Here is a 13380-nt window from a genome sequence, read left to right on the forward strand (position 1 = left end):
GCCTGTTCGGACCTGGCACCAGCCGTGCGTCAGCGGGGGCGGCCGGCGCGCGAGTCTGCCAACGCACCTCGCGCTATCACTGGAGACACGCGTCGGTCCGTCGGAGGAGGACGACGTAGTGCTGCACCGTCGGCGCGTGCACGACGTGCCCGTCCGCGCCGATGCCGTCCGCGCCTGTGGCGCCTCGACCGCGTGCACGCGCTCGACCGTCCAGTAACGACTCGGGCGCGCGCCGGGGGGATCCGTGGCGGGACGTGCGCGGCGTCGACGAGGAACTCGAAGCGCGCGGCGGAGAACGTGAGCGCGATCCACAGCCCGCCCGGGCGGACGAGCGCGGCGAGGTGCAGCGCGAAGAGCGCCATCGGCTCGAGGACGAGCCCCGCCGCGCCCCCCGCGGAAGGGCCGCGCCGCAGGGCAGGGTGCAGCCGCGCCCGGGACGTCGGCGCGCCGAACGCGAGGTCCTCGCCGCACGAGACCGCGTCCGACGTGCTCTTGTCGACGACGGCCGCGAACGCGCGCCCGCCGACGCCGCCCTCGAGCAGCGCCTGCGCCTGCGCCCAGTCGAGCGCGTCGACGCACGCCCAGCGCATGCGGCCGCCGCGTGCGAGCTCCGCCGCGCGCCGGCGCGCGACGAGCCCCGCGGCGTAGTCGGCGTGGACGAGCGCGCGTTCGTCGACGGCGGGCCCGAACAGCTCGTGGTACAGCTCGCGGAGGCGCTCGGAGAGGGACGACGTCCCCGCGCCGATGTGCAGCAGTCGCGGCGGCGGCTGGGCTCGGGCGGCCGGATCGACCGTCGGGGATGTGAGGCAAGGTGGGGCGGGCGATCGAGCACTGGAGAGGGAGGCGAGGAGATCTGTGCGGAGAATGGGGAGGAGGGTGTCCGCGCCGTCGCCCAGCCATTCAAAGTGGCGCTCGTCTTCGAAGCGCGCGTTCCAGTACGCCTGGGACTCGTAGTCGGGCGGCATACGTTCGAGCGGTGGGAGAGGCGGTGGCGGCGGGAGGAGGGGGCACGACGGGTGAGCGGCGGCGAGGTTCAAGTTGCGGAAAGACGGCACAGCCTCTCGGGCCGCAAATGAGATCGATAGACGCAGTAGCGGCATTCTGCAGGCAAGGCCAAGAGCTGGTTGCAGCACAGGGACTCTGAGCAGAAGCATTTCGCAAAGAGGATTCGGGACGTGGTGGGCGATGAGCAGAAGATACTTGACTTGAAGGCTCCTGTCTCTGGCCAGACTACAACCAGACCTCGCCTAGACGGCGTCACTTGACTGGCTGGGCCTCAGGTCGTCGGCAGCTATTATACATGCCTACTCCACCTACAACTATATGGCAAAGATGCGTATTACATGTACTTAGAAGAGGTCGTTCCTGACCTCGCGCTCCGAGGTCTTCGTGCGCTCGTAGTAGTGGATCGGCACCGTGGTTGAGCAGCTGGACTTCGTGGTCGAGTCGAGGGGCTTGAAGTGCCCGAATTGCTCCTACAGACCGCGTGAGCAACAAAGCGACGGAAAGGCGGAGGAAGGTATACGCACGGTGCCAAGGACGTGGCTGAAGTACCAGACTTCCTGGAGGACGGTGCCGTTACTGCCGCAGCCGAGGTAGGGCACGGCGCCGGTCTGGGCCTTGAGCGCGGTCTGGATCTGGGCGAGCGGGTACGTCGTGTGGTTCGACGGGAAGATGCCAGAACTGTCGGTGGAGCGTGAGCATAGAGCGACCGTCTCGAACATCGTGGGCAACTCACGCGGCGAGCATCTCGTAGGTGGGGTACATCTTGAACGCGCGGATGACGGCCTCGAAGAAGTCGACACGTCCTGGTGCTTCTTGTAGTCGGGGCCATAGCAAGCGACGTCGAAGGTGGACGTGCAGGTCGCGTGTTTCGAGAACTCGTGCGCCCAGAAGGCCTCGTTGGGCTGGCCCTGGCTCACCCAGTACTTGTTCACTAAACAGAGCCCGTTGGTCAGTGAGGCGCTCAGCGGACGTAGCGGTCGATCATACTGAAGTCGAGCATGTCAAGGCGGCCGAACTTGGCGACGAAGGTGTCGACGCCAGGACCAGTGTAAACAGGGACGGTCGTGTTGCCGGGCAGAACGGCAGGTGACGGAGCGGGGTCGTACTGACGAGAGAAATCGCAGTACTGCTCGTACGACCTGCAGAACATCAGGTGAGCGGGCGCCATAAACCTGGCGGTCGAAGAGGCGCAGAACGCACCCGTCGCAGTTGTCGGGCCAGAGGCCGTGGATGGTCCAGCTGCCCTTGGGAAGGAGCTGGCCCTTGCGCTCGTAACCGGTGTAGGTGTCCCAGTACTGGGTCTGGAGCACGAGACCGCCAGGCGTGGGCGAACAACAAGTGTTGGCGATCGCCGTCGTGTTCTCGCACGAATACACGGAGGGCTCGCTGGCGCAGGCGGTGATGTTCGGGAACGTCCGCGGTACGGAGAAGAGGGAGGCGTGCGCGCCCTGGGCGGCGACGAGGGCGGAGACCGTGGCGAGGACGAGGGCGGCGGCCATGTCGGACGACGGGGCGGGAGCTTGACGGGCGTCGAGGCGACGAGGGGCGCCCTCGGGCGCGGCGGGGCTTTATAGAGGCGGGCAGACGAACGTGCAAGCCGGCGCTGGGCACGGTGGTGATGCACATGAGGCACGGCGACGACGATGGGCATCAGCCAACGGGCGGGGTCCATCACCGCGGACGATGTGCGCCCCCGGCTCGTCGCGGATGCCGACCTCGCTATTTTGGCCATGCCTGGACGTGGGTGCTGTCGAAGCAGGATCCGCCGAGGGAGACATGGACGTCGGCGTCGTCGACACTCCGCCTCTCGTAAGTAGCCGCCCGCCGAGTCCCAGCACATCACCGGGGCTGTCCAGCTTTCGCTCGACGCGTCGCCCCCCGCACCAGGCCACCTGCCCGTGTGGTGCTGGCAGTAACAATCATCCCGGCCGCTACTAGTCCAGATCCAGCAGCAAAGTTGCACTCACGTCTTGTCATTCACATGGAGCCCGCGCCACAAGCACATGCAGCAACCGAACCCGTTTCCTATGAATCTCGCTCGTCTCTCAAACATCAGCCCAACCCCCTTCATCCAGTTTGTATGACGCCTCGCTTTCGGGTCTGTCGGGACTGTCTACCAATTTGGCCACACGCTCTTCTGCCCGGCCTGCCAAACACATCAGTAAACCGTCAGACAGGCCGAGATGCCCACCGACCTTTTCTCAGGAACATGCGAGTGGCCGAAGCGTGGGAGAGAATATGGCCGCCAATTGGTTTCAGGGCTCCTCCAGCCACGAAGGTCATAGTAGCACCAGGGTCGGCTGCCAAGTACTGTGAGCAATCGTCCCCCATCCAAGCGATCCGGACGCACATTGTACTTGGTTGGTTATGAGGATAGCAATCTGGTTGTTTGTGAGCGTTGAAGGGGGACACTTGCAAACCAGATGTCCTCACGTTGTACTCTTCCGACAACTTGGACAATTTAGAGAGCATCTAACACGATATGCTTCATGTAGGTGACTACGGTAATAGCGCTGAAGGCATACCTGTGCAAGCTGGATCCCGCCAACATGATAAGCTACCATTGCTATGTTCAAATCAGAGCCCGCATACCTTCTGTTGTCGTTCGCTAAGCTCTCCTCTGCCAGAAAAATCGGTCCGGAAGAGGGCCATGATACTGTCTACGATCTGCGCGCAACCAAGAGAGTCAAGTGGATGAGTGCAAAGTGTACAGTAAACCACCACTCACGAGTACTCTGAAATCCTTATCCTCAGCAAACCGGAGAGAGCATTCATTGATGAGCTCCATCTAGATCCAATGAGTGCTCGTGACATATTTTCGACAGGAAAAATGGTAACCTGATGTTCACTGTTGTGTGCACGGGCTGCGTATAGATCTTAGCGTCTACGAAAAAGATATTCGAGGAATTGAATCCCACCATAGAGTATGTTTTCTAGCGCCATATCTCCGTCCACTGAGCAACCCGTGTCAACACTATGCAACTAGAACTCCATGCTGGTATCAATACCTCCGAAGCGATCAGCGATAGAACGAATACGGTCCGGACGAAATGTTCCCTCGGTGTCGATATATGCCACCTAGTTGGAGCGAGCATTAGTACGGATTGTAGATCATATTTGCGACTTACCTTGCCAGAAGCTCCTCCCATCTCGCCAGGAAGCTGAGCCAAAACGCTCATGGTATGGGCAAGTTGTGTCTTCCCAGTTCTGAATTCTCCGTACACTTTAAGATGTCAGGGGAAGTACACGCAGAAGAATGATGTCGCGAACCTTCGGTAATTGACTGAGACATGATACCACCTGAAGTCACGAGTCCAAAGGATGCTTTAGCTACCGTGTAATCTTACTCACCACCCAGAGCAGTATCGACAGCTTTACTGCCGGTGCTAATGGAAAGGACTTTCTTCCGCTTTTCCTGTACCTCTATGCCAGTTGCGAACGACGATCCCTGGCGCCGGTTGTGCCAGATTAATGTCTGGCGGATGCGAGATGTAGATACCACGTACCAATATCTTGTGGGCAGCCTCCTACAACACAGATGTGGGAGCAGTAGCAATATCCTATGTGAAGCGATACGTACCTTAATCTTCTCCACCTTCGCTTCTGACATACCCTAGAGGCGCATTCAAGGACATAGACGACGGGACACGTAGAAATTGACCGACCTTAATCTTTAGCATCTGTCTGCGGGTCGTCATATTCACGCCAGACACGGTGTTAATGGCGGCGGACTATGTGCTTGTTCATAAGCTAGCGCGTCCTGCGGCAGAGCTCAATATATGCGCATACCTTCAGCTTCAGGATGTCTTGGACATTGATGCCCTGTGTGTGGGTGAGTGAAGTGAAGCGTGGCATCTAATCCAACATACATGTTGTTGAAGTTCATCAACGGTGTCGAAAAATGGAGTCTGGGAAAGTATTGGCAGCTATATGCGCGACTTGCACTATGAAGCATACCTCGTCGACATCGTCTCCAGGAGGTGTGGAGGGGCGCGAGGCGGCGGGAACACTGGATTGAGCCCGGCGGACCATGATGAGAGGTGTTTAAGAGTAAAGACGGATGGGGGATGGCAACAAGACGTGCTTGGGGTAACTTAACGCGGTCTTGTCCAGCAAGGTTTCTTACCACGTGACCGTTTCTCCTCGGGCCCGAGTGCACGCATGCTGTCCGTGGAGAGAAGACGCGGCCGATGGGCTCAATGCATATACGCCGAGTACAGACCGAATGCGTCATGTCGGCGCGAACAAATCGAGAGGGTCATCCTTGTCCACGTCATCAATATGCCCGACGATCTCAACCCCAGCGTCGCGTGTGCTCGGTGTCCGGCTCTTCTTTCGCACAGGCCGAGGAGGAGGAGGGCTTGGCGGTTGCTCCGGTTCGTTCTGCAGCTCGGACGAAAGCACGGGGGTCGGTGCACGGATCTCAGGTATTGGGCCCGAAAAATCTTTGCCTGTCATTCGTGACAGAGTTGCGATGTCTGCAACGGTGGTCGGAAGTCAGGGTCGTCTTCCATGGTAACGAGATACCCTTGACATACCGTACGGCCGACGGTTATTGAGGCAGAACGTGATGCGTGCGGGGTTTTTCTTGTCTTCAGTCTTGAACTTGTTCTTACATGCCTTTCTATCTCGTCCAGGGAGTACGTACGATATAAGTTCATAATTCTCCCCGAACTGAGACAGCGCCTGCACAACTGTAAGAACAAGCCGGTGGCCACAGACCTCACGGCTTACATCGAAAAAGAGATCCGTTTCTTCTGCACTCCATCGCGACCCCCGGACCTTCTTGCTGTACGTCGTCGAGTTGACAAACTTGGTGAAGTCCGACTCCTCCACATGAGTGTAGTTTTCGGTTTGGTCACCCTCGTCGCGATTCACAAAAAGAGAAGCCTCGTCGATGACAGTCTCCCCGTTGGCTCCTATTCGGACTTGAACGTTGAAACGACTGACTGCCATACTATCGGAATAGTTGAAGTCGTCCGCGGATTTGTCAGCGAGAGGGTCATCTTCTGTTGTCGAGTCGGGAGCAGGCGTATTTGGGTTGGAACCCGAAGCAGAATCACCACCTTGAGGAGTACTTGCAATGGCTTGATCCATACCGTCCTCCTCCGCTTCGAGGTCACGTCCATACTTCTTGGCTTCCATGATAGCCTTCATCCGAGCCCGCTTCTGTCTGTTCGCAGCTCTCCATGCAACATGGTTATTGACAATCTGGTTTGCTTTACTGCTAATCCGTCCTCTTCCGGTATCGTCACAGAGAGTAGCCATAGTCACTACTGTGGGATCGAGTTCTTCTCCGGGATCGGCGTCCGGGTCGAAAGGAGGAGACGGAAGTCGACTTCTGCCTCGACGAGAAGTAGATGATTCCCGCGTCCTTTGGCCGGAATCTTCCGCGTTCTCGTCGCCCTCAGTGTGGGACCGCTTTGAGCGCCGTCGTTTCGCAGAGGGTTTGCGTCTGAGGCCTCTAAACCACATCGTCAGCACAAGTTATCCAGTACACAATGTGGGTGCTACCCACGGTCATCCGCTGCCGCTTGCTCTGAATCTGCACCTGTCTCTTTGCGCTTGCGTGAATTCCGCCTCTGCTTCGATGACTTCTCCTCCAAGTGCCATGGTGGTTTCCAAGCTGTTCAGCTTGAGGCACGGGCAAGTCATTCGACAACCTTTCGACTCCGAAATCAGGAACAAGGTGTTGTCAAGAGGGAGCATGAGCCGCGGGTCAATTTGGGAGGCGTCGAATTGGAATGGCATCGAGTCTATGGATTGGTCTAGCAGCACTTGTGGGAGACCTGGAAGGACATTTGTATCGGAGGAAAGAGAGGCAGGGGGGTGCTGACTTGGTGGAGGAAGAGGGGCATAACGCGGCGGAGAGGGAAGGCGCACTATTGAACCTCGAGGTACAGGCATCGAGAGTGGAGTCCCGGATGATGTCTGAGAAGACGCGATAATAGGAGGCATCCGTGCGGGAGTACTGCGTACTGATGGAGGAACTCGAAAATTGCTCGAAGGTACAGAAGTCGTTGCCCCTGCTACAGCAGAGGAATTTCCCGGTGTTTTGGTGATGCCTGAGAGAGTATCCTGTAACAAGTCTGTCGAAGTGGGTGGCTCCGTGGTAGGCTTTTGGGAAACGGCCGGAGGAGGCATGGCAGAGGGAGCTCTGGAGGCGTGACCTTCCTGGTCGCGTGTAGAAGAGCTAGCAGAGGAGTCTGGTAGTGCTGAAGGTTGCCGTGATTCCGTTCCAGTACGTGGCCGAGGCCTTGCAACTGGACGGAAGACGGTACTACCTTTCTCTATTGGCCAAGGTTGAGAAGCCGAACTATGAACGATACGAGCATGACTCACGGACGCGTTGGGACATGCTCCGGAAGCCCAGGTATCAGGTTCAGTCGCAGATGTGTACAGAGGGAGCGGGTGTCTCAGTTCAGTGAGGGGGAGTCCATGGAGCGGGGGAAGGAAGGACGGTGCAGAAGCGCCATTGGGCGGGCCGTGCAAACTCCAGAGTTCGACTCCAAGTCCCAACTTGCTCATGACATCCACCGCGCCGCTCGTTGATATTTCACCCAGTGCTATTCGTTCTTTTAGTGTCTTCTTTCGTGGCGCTCAGTTTCTCGGTCTTTCCGGACCCACTTCTTCAAGATGAGCAAAACCGTTCGTCTACCTACGGGCAGTCAACCAGACTGGGAGCTCGATGAGCCGGCGCAAGAAGAGGATACTCTCCAGTCTCTCGCAAGCAGGTTAGCTGCAACGATTGATGCTACGCACATTTCGCTTAAGATCCCACAAACTAGCCGAGTCATCCCTTTGTCGTTGATGCAATGTGAGTTACCAGCGATCCAGGCCAATGGATGCCAATGCCAATGCTCATGCTAGTACAGCCAGGCAGCGGTGGATATTCTCTACGTTTCCGAAGTTCAAGTCCAAGACTCGGGGCAACAAGAGCACCAACGAGCCTCTACCACCACCCCATAACATCAAACCCCATGGTAAAATCGACATACGCATTGGCCCTCACTTATTTCCCAACACGTCGATCTTGGAAGTCCACTACATTCCGCCTGTAGCTTCCACTAGCAGCGCGGATTCGCAATGTACGTGTCTGATTCTCTATCCAAGTCATAGATGATCGGCAACCAACACTCTTCGTGTGCGGCGCAGTTACACAACAGTTACAGGCGACGACCTCTGCAACGACCTCTGTTACAGAAGAATACTCGGGTTCCTTCACAGTAACTCCAGAGCTTTCATCGAAGGTCGCGTCGGCATGCCAAACCAATCCCATATTAGCAAACCTGGTTTCCGCCGTGTTCAGTGGAACTGCGACTGAGGACCAAATGAAGACATTGGCCCTATTCGTCCAGTCTCTGGAAAACGTGCAGCAACCAGAGGTTCCCAAACCTCCCGGTGCTTCAGCTTCTGTCGCAAGCCAATCGTCCGCGCCCTCTTCTCCTCCGAAGCCTTTTGACATCGTGTTCGAGTTTCCCGACCGCCCATCTGACAGATGGATTTTGCCTCGAGGTGATATCTATTGCGAACGTGTTAAGAGTGGTGGAGGAGCCTCTGCGCGAGGTACAGATGTCGTTATCACCATGTCAATCTCTGCTGCAAGTACTCAAGCGGCGCCGGGAAACGAGTCCATCCCCGAGGACGAGAGCCAGCAAGAAGTTGTTACTCTGCGTTTCTCGAGGGTGCCTCAGTCCCTATGGGACATTCTTATTGCTTGGGCCGGGGGCAGGAAAAAATGGAAGAAAGCAAGGCCAAGTTGATCGAGATGGTGCGTTCCCAAACAGAGCTTCTGGTGTCTTTGACCGAGTTATCCCCAGGTTCAGAATTCGCGTCCGCGATCTTTCCTTCAACATCGTCTTCCCGAAGGAGATTTGTTAACTGAAGTCCAGACGGTGCGTTCAGCGCTCACCGAGTACTTTCCATCTCATTCATTGTGTTCGATACAGGCCGCTGCGCCAGCATATTCGATGAAACTTGTCAAACCGCAAGGCGCAGACAGCACTCGACCAAAACGTCGGCCTTCAAGAAAGGCGACTGCAGCCCGGCATTCCCAGGTCGAGAAGCCTGCTCCTATCAAACGAAGGCAGTCAGTCAAAGAAAGGGTTTCGGCTCCTGCTCCAATCGCATGCCATGTCTGTGGACAAACGGATGTTCCCTTGATGAGGGGTGGACGTGAGTTTGCTCGACCACGGTCTCCTTCAACAATCTCACCTTCATACAGGATTTTGTAGAACCTGCATCGACGCTGGCAGACTGCCTCAGGGGGCCAGCACGGAACCTCAGTCCGTAACGTTCGTGAATGGGTTGCAACCCGCGCGCTCGCGAAGCGGTCGAAGTCTGGTGCTGTTCAGGTTCAGCCTTCTCAGTCTGCGGTGCAACCACCTCCAGCTCTCACGCCAGTTGTTGCCCCAGTCGAGGATATTCATGTCTCATTAGCGTCTAGATGACGGGTAGGCGGTGTTGTACAATATGTGACGATGCGTATGGTATAAAGATATAAAAACAGAGCATATCGACAGCACTACGTGAATAGATTGACAGACCAGCCAAGCCACCAGACGATTATACCCAACTGGGCAAAAATGACGGCGACTTCCAGGACAACTGCGCACCACTGGATCGCAAGGAGTGTAATGTAAACGGGAAAGACGAGAGACCACAGTCCGCTATGGTCAATCCAAGGAAGGTGAATTTGAGAACTGAAGTAGACAGCGCCACGGGCTTGCAGAATCGTACCAGTTGTCCATGAGAAAGACAGAGCGAGCAAGGCTCCCCAGTGACGAAACGAACGCTGGGGTAGCTGCGTGATGAGATAGCGCTTCGGTTCACCGGTGAATTCGTTGCGGTACCAAGGAACGATAAGAAAGTCCTGAACATCTTCACCAATAATCTTTCCATAATTCCGCCAGAAGGGGGCCATAGTGTCCAGGAAGAAGGTAAGCGCGTCCAGGCCGATGTCCCAAAACTGCTGATAGTGGTTTCGATAGTTCTCTTCCAAGGCTGCGATTTGTGACAACTGAAAGGTGTGAGGATCAAAGCCATAATGATCGAGCCATTGTACATACCTCGGGATAGACCAGCGACGTATGTGAAAGTGCGTCATTATACTCGCGTTTGACTTCGGCCTGGACGGCCTTTACTCTCTTGAGAACGGTTGCCACGTCTTCAGCGTGATGGGCTAAGGCCTCGCGTTGAGAAGACAGAGTTTCCAACGCGCCCAAAAGCTTCGATACCGGCTCATCGAAGACTTTGCATGGTGGAGCGACACCGTCCACTTCGCCAATCCCCAGGTGGATGAAGTCGTGCAGGGTTTCTCTTTGCCGTTGTATTCGAGCGTGAATGTCCTCCACGGCAACCCAACTCTTCGAACTGCGAGTGCCTCCAGTGATTGCGGCTGGGTCGTGCAAGAGGGCATCTAGTACCTCTGAGGGTATCCTTGAATACTGTATTCCAAGAAGAGTCGATAGGCCGGCCTGCAAGGAGTCGTAGTCGCGGATACTTCCACAGACTCGTTGAAGAAGATGTCGTACGCGGTAATTTTGGGAGAGGGTATCCTCCAAAAGTCTGCAAGTATAGGTTAGTGCGGGCAGCTACCCATTGAGGGAAACAGCGTACTGGGCCTTGACCTCATATTCCTCCCTCTCCTTCTCCTCATTCGCAGATCGTCGACGCTTCTGCTGTTGTTGAGCGAACACGCCATTGGCAGATGGTAGAGATCTCCTGAACTTGCGACGTAGGAAAGTGGAGTGCGCGCCCTCTTTGGACGCAGATTCGGGCCTTGGAGTCAGGCTTGCATCAGTAACACCAGGGAAGCGAGTGCTGCTCTGAGTAGCCGTTGCGGGTATGTCAGAATGCTCGCTAGAAGTCGGGGCATCGGAGGCTGCCTGTACCGCCGACGGGTTTGGAGAGTGCATATGGAGGCTGGTGGGTCGGCTACGAGGAGGTTGAAGGGATGTGAGTTTGCGCATAGGATTTCCTCCTTCCTCTGACGCGCTGTGTCCGCTGTTCTCAGACAAGGAGTTCCTTGCAGATGACAGAGCTTCGTCGCTGGGCCGAAGTGCGAGTCGTTTCCTGAGCTCCCGTAACCGTTTGCGACTGCTGTTAGGAGAGGCTCCTTTCGAGACTACGCTATAGAGCGAACTCTGTGCCGAGTCGCCTCCGTTGACAGGCCAAGCTTTGTAGTTGTCACTGCTTCGGCGTGAATCTGGGCCAAGGGAATCTCTTCCAGATTCAACCAACGGTTCGAATGATACTTGCGCGTCATAGGAGGTCCGGGCAAGGGAGATTGCAGCTTCCAACGAATGACGGGGAGTAGCCCACGAGTAGGAGCTACTGGTAGGTGATCGAGCATCAGAGAATGATGTCGTATAGGGTGACGATGGAAGGACCACGTCGTTCTCAGGGATGGTGTCCATCGTAGGTCTTGCGGAGTGAGCACTCGCGTACTCTTCAAAGACAAGAGCCGTAGGACTCCAAGACGAGAGCTTTGGCCTTGAAGATTCTTGGCTGTCCCAAAGATGCTTCATCCACGTCAAAGGCTCCGCCTGATCAAGTGTGGATCGAAGTTCTTCGCCTTGATTATGATACCATCGCCTGACCTCCAATAAAGTAGGGGAGGGTGATTTACTCTTGGAGAAGAGGACTTCATATTTCCGTCGCAGCTGATCTTTGATCATCTCCGCTTTCCTCAGAGTCAAGGGACTGACACCAGAACGAATTTCCTTCAGCTTGCCTATATTTCCCGGTCAGCGTGAGCAATAGACCGCGGTGACGGGTGCTAACTCGCGTGATGTGCCTCCTGCTCGCGACCGAAAGCGCCATTGAAAGAGGCTTGGTCCTTGGACTTGCGTTTGCTTCTGGAAAGTGACCAACGACGATCTCGAGCGTCTTCGAGAGGAGATGAGCTCCAGTCCAACGTGGCTCCGCCGTCAGATGAAGAAGGAATGGCGCGGAATGGCACAACGCCGATGGAGGGACTGAAGTCGATCTCTGAATCACCAGAGAGCCGCACGGGGCGTACCAATGGAGAGGTGAGGTTGACGGGGACCGCTACAGACGGGCTGGAGGAGAGGGATATGTCGTCGGAGGGGGGATGCGATTCCACGCGTAAAGGGCTGGACTGTGTCCTCAAACGGGCTTCACGTCGAGCCTTCAGCTTCAAGGCACGTTGCACGTCCTCCAACACTCCTGGGTCTAATTCGCCATCAGAAGAGTGTTGAGCACATCGGCGTAGCAGTATACATGCCTTCACGAGCTTCAAAGCATGTCAGAATATCACACCGCCCATACAATGAGAGGACAGCTCACATAGGTCGTACTCATCGGAAAAGGTCTCGGTAAGAACGTTTGAAGCTGCCCGCACAGTAGCATCCCGCTGGTCCAATCTTCGAGAGTAATTCGTGGTTCTGCGTGAGGGCGCGGATTCCCTAGTGGTGTACATTTCGACTGCAGACGCGTCGACCGACTTGACCCGCCGTCGTTTCTCGTCTTGCTGGGGAAGCAGGGGACCACTATGAATGCCGGACTTACCACGGAGCAAAGGAGGAGGCCCCAACCCAAGTGAGTGGTGACCATTCTCGTTTCCTACGGTGAGGGGGTCTACTGGGAAGTGAATGTGCGTTGCCCGATGCAAGGGAGTAGAGGTAACGGAGGACTGGTGCGGAGACTCAGGCTGCGTGGAGGAGGACGCCCCGGGACCGGGCTCAGCCATTGCGAGCTCCAGTTGAGTGAGACAGTGATGTGTTTGAAAGGAATGATTTCAAGAGAGGATGTGCAGCAAGGAAGGAGTGGTTTTGGTGGAGGAACGGAGACAGACGGCAGGTACGGCAGGAAGGGCCGTGTTCTCGGCGTCTCCGCGGTGAGTCTGCGGCCCGCCCCCCACGTCGGGCGTCCCATATTCGTAAAGTAACACACACCGCGCGCACTTCCGACAGTCTGAACGTTCCAGAGTCCGACTGTTTAAATTTTGCATCGAGTTTCTATGTGTGTATTATATCCCGACTCGAGTACTAGCGATTGTATTCGAGATAGGTCACAATCTACCGAGGAATCCGCGCCAAGGCCCGCCGTCGCCTAAGGATTAGACGGAGGAGCATGATGGTGGTGAAAGCTGAAAGCGAATACCTACCAATGCGTTAGCCGCGTCTCTAAAATCAACGGGCGCCGAACGACTCACCATGTTACGATGTAGGAGACATGAGAATTCCTAACATCCACTGATGGTGACCTGCCTATAGGTACACCGCGAGCAAGCCGCGAAGCCGCTTCGCCAGCATGCCCCTCTGGATCCAGGTGAGAGATATTGGCATACAGTAGACTCTCAAACGTACCAAATATCTCCTCAACAAAGACAGGTTGAACGTTGGCCTCCTC

General features: G+C 56.2%; 5 protein-coding genes across 5 annotated transcripts; all 5 read right to left on the bottom strand.

Moving 5' to 3' along the window:
* Positions 1-76: 76 nt before the first annotated feature.
* On the bottom strand, positions 77-1100 carry BXZ73DRAFT_96749 (uncharacterized protein; the record flags this gene model as incomplete). Its single annotated transcript, XM_048027152.1, has 2 exons — positions 77-121; positions 255-1100. 2 exons carry the CDS (start codon positions 1098-1100, stop codon positions 77-79), a joined length of 891 nt encoding a protein of 296 aa, XP_047882613.1.
* A 249-nt stretch (positions 1101-1349) lies between these two features.
* BXZ73DRAFT_96750 (ribonuclease T2) lies at positions 1350-2504 on the bottom strand (the record flags this gene model as incomplete). The annotated part of the gene is made up of 6 exons (XM_048027153.1): positions 1350-1475; positions 1530-1683; positions 1739-1788; positions 1845-1936; positions 1993-2144; positions 2206-2504. 6 exons carry the CDS (start codon positions 2502-2504, stop codon positions 1350-1352), a joined length of 873 nt encoding a protein of 290 aa, XP_047882614.1.
* A 546-nt stretch (positions 2505-3050) lies between these two features.
* Positions 3051-5037, bottom strand: BXZ73DRAFT_96751 (Rad51-domain-containing protein; the record flags this gene model as incomplete). Its single annotated transcript, XM_048027154.1, has 16 exons — positions 3051-3151; positions 3201-3305; positions 3356-3386; positions 3439-3477; positions 3531-3539; positions 3598-3672; positions 3734-3793; positions 4134-4228; positions 4276-4305; positions 4357-4453; positions 4512-4532; positions 4586-4618; positions 4671-4736; positions 4795-4827; positions 4875-4913; positions 4963-5037. The coding sequence occupies 16 exons, from the start codon at positions 5035-5037 to the stop codon at positions 3051-3053; spliced, it is 909 nt and encodes a 302-aa protein (XP_047882615.1).
* Positions 5038-5235: 198 nt separating this feature from the next.
* BXZ73DRAFT_39401 (uncharacterized protein) lies at positions 5236-6480 on the bottom strand (the record flags this gene model as incomplete). Its single annotated transcript, XM_048018369.1, has 3 exons — positions 5236-5483; positions 5544-5691; positions 5740-6480. The coding sequence occupies 3 exons, from the start codon at positions 6478-6480 to the stop codon at positions 5236-5238; spliced, it is 1137 nt and encodes a 378-aa protein (XP_047882616.1).
* Positions 6481-9529: 3049 nt separating this feature from the next.
* Positions 9530-12718, bottom strand: BXZ73DRAFT_39325 (uncharacterized protein; the record flags this gene model as incomplete). The annotated part of the gene is made up of 5 exons (XM_048018352.1): positions 9530-10024; positions 10074-10572; positions 10624-11740; positions 11791-12201; positions 12316-12718. The coding sequence occupies 5 exons, from the start codon at positions 12716-12718 to the stop codon at positions 9530-9532; spliced, it is 2925 nt and encodes a 974-aa protein (XP_047882617.1).
* Between the last annotated feature and the right edge of the window lie 662 nt (positions 12719-13380).

Source organism: Epithele typhae (assembly GCF_022376455.1).
Source record: "Epithele typhae strain CBS 203.58 chromosome Unknown BXZ73scaffold_3, whole genome shotgun sequence".
Lineage (NCBI taxonomy): Eukaryota > Fungi > Basidiomycota > Agaricomycetes > Polyporales > Epitheliaceae > Epithele > Epithele typhae.